The following is an 8,876-nucleotide window of genomic DNA, read 5'->3' on the forward strand; positions in this document are numbered from 1 at the left end:
ACACCATAGGGATTTAATCAGATCTGATGGTGATTCATGCTTCTAATGGCCGAATCTGTCCTTTACTACTTTACAAACTGAGAAGGAATAAAACCCCATTTTATTGCTCGGCTGTTAAAAACTATTTGTAGAAGTTGCTAAGGTTCAAATCAAAAGCGCCCTCCCTTGAGAACTATTAGTTAATTCTAAGTGCCATGGCGTTGCTTTTTTTCTTCTTCTCTCGCTTGAGATGTGGCCTTATATCACTACTGCTGCTCAGACATCTGAGAGTTTTCCATTCCTTTGACAAACGTGAGCCAAAGTGCTTAAGGACATCTGTTTATTTTATTTCTTTAATGAGAAAACCTTCCAATTTCTGACTGGCTCAGCTGTGTTTATTTACATTTTGTTAGTCATATGTGTGGGGCACCTTGGGACGTTAAAAACCTGCAGAGGCCTATGCTGAGGGCTGCTAGCAGGCATCCTGGTCAGAAAGGCAGAATAAGCCCTTCCTAAGGAAAACACAGTCCTTGGAACTCCATAAAATAGATTTTCAAAACAAATAGAGCCTAATTCACTCAGTAGATCATGGATTAAGTCAAGATGAATACAATTTGGAAAGGATTTTCTGAGGAAGTTGGAGATTTTTTTACCCACTGGAGGCTAAACCTTGTATTTAATGCCTTTTTAAGTTAAATTAAAAAAGCATTCAATCACTGCAGGTAATAAAGAAGTCTGTTACTTTAGACATGCTGCTATATCAATTATTAGTTCATTATTGGAGAGAAGGGAGTAAATAATTCCAGCCATTTTATTATTTCAAATGTGTATTTCGGGAGCAAACATCTGTGTTTATCATCTGTACTGGTTGATGAGAAGCAGCAGCAGAAACAGCAAAACCAGATCCACAACAGCTTAGACGGTGGGCATGGGAGATGCTCTGAGCTCATGTAGATATAACCTCTTGTACTAGAGCTTAGGTGAGCAGAGGGTTTTCTAAGCAAAGTGCATGTGTGGCATTTGGAAGTATTAAAGGATTATTTTTGACATAAAACATATCAGAAACAATGGAGGATTGTCAAACAAGCATGAGTAAAGGGAACCTGCTTTCCAGTGTCACTGAATTGTGACTTGATTTTAGGGGGGAAATTGTTTTAAAAGAACAAAGGGACATAACTTGTGTTAGGAAGTTGCATGTGCAAAATGTGCGGTTGGGCTGACGGTTACGCACTGTGATGTGTTTCCACCAAGCTTTCCAGGAGTTCTGTATTTTTCACAGAGCTATCAAGGGCTTACATACAGAAATACAGTGTTTTTCCTGTGTTGAGGGGAAGGGAATGAAGACGTGTTTTGTTTAAATTCCATTGCTTCTTTTCACTTTTATGTCGTCTGTAGTAAAAAGGAATTATTTGTAGATTTCTGGTCATGAACCTTTTGTATTACTAAATAAAAATAATCTCCATTTGTTCTCAAGCATCATGGCCCAGCTTTTAACCTGTGTTTAAGTACAATATTCCCACAGGACTGGAATTCATTTCAGAACTCATGGGTTCAAACTCTGGATAAATTAGCGTAGTCATTACTGCTTGTCCCTAAGCATAGTTCATTTAGAGATTCAACCTCCATGTGTTCTTGAATGTGAGGCTTTAGTGACTGACATGTCCATTTACTTACTGGAAAAATGTCCAAGGCATAGTCCCCAACCATTTCTGAACAGATATGTGCTGGTAAAAGGGGACTTCTCCAGTAAATAATAAGCAATACTTTAGAAGTACCTCTCAAGTCAAAGTGAGGGTGAATATGAAAAGGTATCTGAAGAAAAGGGATAAAGGGATTGAATTGTATTTGCTCTCAGCCTAGCGTGGACTGTTCACACTGTGATGACTGTAGACACTATTCATTTTAAATTCGGTAGTTTGTCTAATAAACCTGCATATATCAATGTTTAGGTAAAACAACATGTCTTCATTTGGGGGGAAAAAAGTTTAGAGCCTGAAAAGCTGAGTGATTCCACTTGAAAAAGGACAATCCTTTTGTAAAAAGTCTGAAGTGTAGTCACTTAAGTTAGTCGCTTCTGATAAGGGGTTTCAGCTCCTGAGCTACTTGGTTACTTAAAACAACTTTTCTCACAAATACTCCCTCTCTCACTTGAAAAGCACTGAGGAGCCTAGGTCTGGGTGCAGCCTGTGTCTATTAAAAAGGTAAAATTGCAAGCTAAGGTATTGAAGTATAGTAAAAGAGCTAAGTGTGTTCTCTTTCTCAAAAAGACGTGGACTTACTTGAACTAGCACTGACGCACATGGTTAATTTTCCATTATTATTGGAAAGCCTTATTCACGTCTCAAATTCTGATCAAGGTATAAAATGTTACAACCAAAGAATGATTGTTCTCACACTCTTTTTGTTCAAACATGTTGACCAGGCATTTATATCTTTGGGTTTTTTTATTAGTAGTAGTAGAAGTATTTTTATACTACAACCAAACTGGTCCATTTTCCAAGAGTTTCTAAGTAATTAAACCCAATTAAAACTATTAAATTCTTTCTTTTGGTGACAACTTCATTATTAACAGCTAACTACAAGGAGGAGATTTAACTTAGAAAGCCCTTGATTGTATACTAATCCGTCTCTCACCTCTGGCTGACACCTGTGGCAGATAAACCCTATAGAATAGGAGTCTGATGAATACTCTTAATTAATACTTTCTTCCTCGTAGAAAAGTAATTATTTGCTCATGGCATAAACAGGTATTTGGCAGGGATTTAAAGAGACTGATTAGTTTTAAATACTAGGGCTTTATTTTATGTTTTTTTAAAGCAGGGTGTGGGGGAGGTCTGAATCCAAGATTCACGCTCAGAATTACTTTGTCCTAACATTTTGAATGTCGGGTTAATTGGCACATTGCTAAATAGACGCAGAGTCAGACAACAAGCTGATTTGTTATCCGTCTCAAAGGAGCCAGCTTTGCCCCTTTGCTAATGGCCTGCAAGTCTGAACAGGGTACCTGTAAGGCAGAAGCTTGGAATGGGCTTTGGAGCCAGGATGGGAGGCGAGAGTGACTTGCACTTGAGAGATTGCCAGAGATAAGTCTGCTTCTCCCTTCCAAAATTACAGTGTACAAGACGGGAGAGCTGGCTGTGGGACATCCAGCCAACTGGATTAGTAGTAGCTGCAGGTGTTAACAAATACATGTCTCTCTAATGCATACTCTAGGGCAAATATAAGCACTTTATGAAAAATCAGTCTGTTTCAGGAGAGCAGTGGTAAGAAGGTTTTAATACAGAGCCATTTGGGAGGATGCTGACAGTGCAGTTTGAAGTGTGGCTACAACGCACATGGGCTTTTGTGTAGGTAATGCTAGTACCTTTAATAGTGAAGGTACAGCAACAAAGGCTTCTGTGTAGGTTAACTCCTGAAGAAGGATCTAGGGACGTAGTATGTTTAATACTTTTTTTTTAAAACGTAGTATGCTTAATACAAATCTGGGTACAAATAGCTGCAAGTATTTGCAAAATTTGCTGCAAAATTTGCAGCTATTTGTACCCAGATTTGGTAGTTTAAAGCTAGTTTGGGTATGCCTACACATTCTGCATTCCCTTTGTTTTGCTAAAATTGGAGTTTCACATGGAGTGAGCAGACCTAACTTCCCATTTTAATCCACTGCATTAATAGGGAAATACTTGTTCTTTGCTCTCCTCCAGGTTTTGTGGAAATCATCTTTAGGCAAAAACATACTGAAGGTTGTTCGACAAGCTTCTTTTAGCCGTCTTCTGTTATCCTGTTACTCAGAATGAGGGGACAGAATGAAAGCAGAAACAGAAATTAATTTTAGGCAAGTTGTAACTAGCTTGGAGGACATAACTCAAATTGTAATTTTAAAATGTAATTCACTTCAGATGTACAGAGCTAGTTCAAGGGTTAGGAACAGTGCATGCAGGTAGCCAACATAAAAGCAAAATTCAGAGCAAATGTGTCAGCTTGTGCCATTGGGGTATGAAAGAAAATGCTCCCCTTGGTGAATGGACACTTTTGTCTTCCTCCGCAGCACGTTCCACAGGCTTCCGTTGCCCACATTTTCCTCTAGTAGAACTGTCTGCTGAACAGGCAGCAAAATTACCCCAAAATAAGCAAGATGGGGAGCTGGGAGTTGGCAGTGCCTCACTTACAGTGGAAGTTACCTTGCTCACAAGGTCTGGCCACTGCCAGCAGGGAAGCAATAGCCCATCAATCCTTAGCTGAAAGTCACAACTCTGACAGAAAGAGCAGAGAGACGTGTTCAGGGATGCTCTTTAGGGCAAACATTTTTCATCCAAAATGTTAAAAAAAGGGCTTATCTTACTCTTTGTATGTTTTGATCCTCTGTTGTTCATGAAGGAGTAGTAGGGAATGGGGGCTTTTTACCTCTCAGTTCCCTGAAGATGTGCGCTAAGCAGAAATGGGCAGCTGTGAAACTACTCCTCCTGATTTTTTGGAAATGGAACTGAAGGGTATTATTTTGAGAACAAATATTTCAGAATGACCAGTGCTCCCCTGGTGCTTATTTCCCCTGGCTGATGGGAAGAAGCTTGTTAAAGCTGTGTGTTGGAGGGTCAGGAGTGCCTGGTCTGTCTGTCCAAGCACTAGAGGTTAGCACTAAACGTAATTTGTGGGGCTGTTTAATTTTGACCCTGAAGGAAGCTCCAGCAATGGTGCATGGTAGAGGTGGGGCATATAGGGATACACTGTGGTGCTGGAGGTTCTATTTACAGAAGGAGTTTATTGCCTGTTTTCCATTCCTGCCTCTCATTGTCCTTGTTTGTGAAAGCATGACTTGTAGATTAGCAGAGGGGTAGGACCTTGCTCTTCTAGAATTACTAAACAAGCATTCAGGGTTGAGTTTTTAGATTAATCTGTTTTCACTGTAAAAAGTGGTTCCTGGAGGAGATTTGATTTCAAGCTGTCTGTGGTCCATTCTTGCTTGGGCTTCACATGCATCAGAAAACATTGGCTAGATCTGTTACCCAGGAAGCTTCTTCCGAGGTCTCCAGGGTGCACTTTTCCTATGGAAGAACATGCTAGCAGGGATCATCAGTATGAATGTGGCAACTTTATGTTGCTTTGGAAAACTCGCATTACTCTAACCATAGGCATTAGCAGTCTACCAGGGCAGTCACTGCAGCATTAGAGATATCCATTAGTGGTACAAGGTTTCTATGCCTAGAAGGAGCTCTCCATTAACATCTTCAGATAAATTTCATAATTCTCTTTCAGATTATTTACACACTGTGCAGAGAATTTGGACAACACATTGATTGATATACCTGTCTCATTTTGGTGCTTTCCCATCAGTCTGATTTTCAGTACTTGAACTGAAAGCTGTAGTGACTGTGTCTTTCCTCTGTGTGGGTACAAGTTTTAGCACAGTAGGGTTCAAGTCTGGGACTAGTGCTTCTAGATGCCGCAGTAATGCAAATAAATAACTGCCAGTGGAACATTGGCCTAGTGCCTCTAGACACCTATATCATACTGGGAGCGCTGATTTGCCTTTTAACTTTATCAGCCTCTTTAAGACTTGGAAGCGTGCCTTGCTATAGAGGAAATGTCCATACTGTGAAAGCAGTGATGCCAAATCATTTCCCCAAACGACTTCCCCTCTGGGTGGTAAAGTGCATTTTTCTGTTTTATTTTCATTCCATCATACTCTCTATCTCAAGAGAAAGATTTTTTTCCTCTCATCTACAGTTTAATTTCCATATTGTTTAGTTTAAGAGAAGGTAACTTACACACTGTGGAAAATGTTTCTTACTCCCCATTAGTGATTAATACCAATAAAGCTAAAGACAAAACATAGAGGATAAATGACAGATACCAACCAATGAGACTTCCTGAAAGAGTTTTAAAGGCTAATGATCCTTGAAATGTACAAAAATAAATTGCTTCATTAAAAACTCTTTTACAAAATAATTTCTTCCTAGCAGCATTTTCTTCAAAACAGTTCCCTTGTGTACCTACACCTGGGTAGTAAAATTTTATTCAGTGCTGTTCGCATGGGGCCACAGTCAGATGCCCTGATTACGCCTGTGACCCTGCGCCTCATCAGGGGAGCAGGTTTGGGGCTTAAAATTAGAAACCTGTTCAAGGCAAGTCTGTTGAAGTTTACTTTTTGCCCAGAGGAGATAGTGCCCTTCTTTCTGGGACAGCAACAAGCATGTTTAAACATGAGTGACAGAGCTTTTCTTTAGATGGGCACAATGCTTGTGAGTCACACACATGGCTGAAACCACAGCCATTCTGCTCTAATTAAAGAGAGCTACACCAAGAATGCGTAATAATTAGGTTAGCGTGTAATACACCATCCATGTCAACAGCATCTGCTGCGAAGGTTGATTGAAACGTACTCGTCCTCCAAACATTGTGCTCCCTGTTAGAGCTCCTCAACTAATTCATTACTGTCCTGTCATACAATAACATGACTCCGCAGAAATCTGCAGAAAATTAGAGGAAAGACTACATATAAATCTGCCCTGGTTTAGCATGGCTTGTAACTTTAGTGGAGAAAAACCCACATAAACATAAAGATGAGAGATCCCTGTCCTAATGAAGATGAATTACAAAAAAAAAACCTGTTGTGGGAATGCTCTTTTTTATTTTCCAAGTTGTCTGTTGTTGTTTAGTTTGAACAGGCACAATGCTTTTGAGCTATGAGTGTTTATAAAGTTAGCCACAGCTTATTTTTGCTTGTGTTTTGAAGTATTTAATGAATAAGAAAATGTTCTGCTGGGAACCTTGCTTGCATCAGTGTGTTTCTATGCTTTTTCTGTGGGTTTAGGAACAAGGTCGGTTGTTTGGGGGCAGGAGGGGTGGTTGACTTCATGCATAAGAGACATGGGAAAATGACTGAGACTCATTGAATATCGCAGTGTATCAGGCTGTGTACAGCAGGTCGCTTGATTGTGTTTCAGATAAACAGATCCGCAGAGGCTGTATCCAGTGCCCACTGGGCAGCTGTAAGCCAACAACAGTAAGCCAAGAGCTGTAGGAGCCCAGCATCCGCCATCCCCCATCCAAGGGGCGGCTTGGAGCACTAAGTAGATCTGCTGTGCACATGCAGTCAGCTGTTCATGTAACCCTCCAAGCCAGAAGAAAGGGAAGTGGCCCAGCCGAAAGTGTCAGTCACTTCTGCCATGCAGGATTGTCCGTGGGTGGCTTCTCTGGACAAGCAGTTAGCCCCATCAGCTTGGGCTGATTTAAGCTGGCGCTTGCTGACTTGGCAAGGAAATGAAATGACAGCCCTTTCACAGGCAGTTGTGGTGTCTCAGCTGGGTTGCAAGGGGCAGGGAAAAACATTAATTTTCTAAAATAAGTCAACTAAATGCACAAAAGTAGAGCAGCAGGTAGTGCAGTCCTTCTCCAGGGGAATTTACTTAAGGTTTTGCTACTGATGTAGGAGCAAGATCAGGATGTGAGAATGTTCACACTTGCTTTAGAACACATAGAAGCCATTTTAGAGCTGCTGGCATGTGCATTTTTACATTCTCTTAATGGTTAAAAAAACTGTGGTTTAAAAATGCTGCAGGCAGCCAGAACTGCTGCATCATGTCCTTTCCTTTTAAGAAGCATTTTGGGACCCTCCTGGGGAAGGGCCAAGTTAGACCCACACCTGACTAGGCAGGGGGCTGCTGGTATAAGAAAATGGCAGAATGAGCCAACTGTCGCAGTTAGCCACAGCCCACACAGACAGGAGCATCGGGTGCATGTTGCCATTTCTAACACTAGCTACACTGACAGGTGAACCCATCCAGCATTTTAATGTGCTGTGTCTTGTCTTGTTTGTCTTTTTTCTTTTTTCTTTTTTTCCAATCGATATAGCTGTTTGGGTGTAACTGCTATTATGGCTACAGTTCTGGTTCTGCAGGCATGCTTTATACCACTGCAGAGCATGCTGTACTGAGCAGGAATAGTATGACTGTACTTGGACAGGCATTTTATCATGCTGTAATTGTGTTTGCGTGGTAGGATGGGATTGGTTTAACTCTGCTGATGCTGTTAAATAAGTGGGCAGCATCAGTGGGGATGGAAGAGCTTTAAAGAAGTGTGGCTGCTCTTGCATCTCCTGTCCAGGTGCACATGTGCTGCTGAGGGCAGTAGATTATCGCGTGCTGGGCTCTGATGTGGGAGCAACACATCTGCCTTTCTGTCCTGTTCTGTGCTGATCACCTGAGCTAGTAAAGACCTAAGCCAAGTTGTGAGATACACAGATTGCATCCTTTAGAGAAAGAGGCTCTATTTATGTTTGAGCTCTTGGGTTCTGTTTTCCGGTTTTGCTCACCAAGTTGTTGTTTGACATTAAAAGAGAATAATGCTGACCTTCTATGGCTGGTTTGAAGAAGGAAGTTAGGGAAGGATCACCCTCCGTGTACTCTGTTGCTCTTAATGATCCCCTAACGGTTCACTAATAATGCTATTGGAAATCAATTATTGGTCTAATTTACTGAAGTAGTTTTTATATAGTCTCACTGTTTAAAGGTTTTTGTTACATCATCTGAGGTGTGTGGGCTGTTGTTGGTCAAGGGGAGCCATAGATAATCTTCAAAGAAAAGAATGTGATTATCTAGGAGAGCAAAAGAAAGGATGGGAAAAGCATGCTGAGATACACTTGGGAAATAAAATTACTTTAATTAACATACCTTTAGAAACAGGAATGTGTAGATCCTATGTTTGCCCCAAGATCTTCCACTCACCCCCCCCCAAAAAAAAAACCAAACAACAAAAAAACCCCAACAAAGTTAATAGGAAAAAAATTATTTTCCCCTGACAGGACACTACAACGTCTGTGCGGATAGGTCTTATGATGGAAGAAATGATCTTCAACCTTGCAGATACACATCTGTTCTTTAATGACCTGGAGGTATGTAGCT

The 8,876-nt window shown here is 40.8% G+C and overlaps 1 protein-coding gene across 13 annotated transcripts in view; it reads left to right on the forward strand.

Moving 5' to 3' along the window:
* EYA2 (EYA transcriptional coactivator and phosphatase 2) overlaps positions 1-8,876 on the forward strand; it is a 101,186-nt gene that overhangs the window by 75,528 nt on the left and 16,782 nt on the right. For all 13 annotated transcript variants that reach the window (XM_014279801.3, XM_055722663.1, XM_055722666.1 and 10 more), the window contains one exon: positions 8,777-8,866. In XM_014279801.3, the coding sequence (XP_014135276.2) occupies positions 8,777-8,866 (90 nt within the window). The remainder of the gene's footprint in view (positions 1-8,776; positions 8,867-8,876) is intronic.

The sequence above is a fragment of the Falco cherrug genome, chromosome 10 (genome assembly GCF_023634085.1).
Source record: "Falco cherrug isolate bFalChe1 chromosome 10, bFalChe1.pri, whole genome shotgun sequence".
Classification (NCBI taxonomy): Eukaryota; Metazoa; Chordata; class Aves; order Falconiformes; family Falconidae; genus Falco; species Falco cherrug.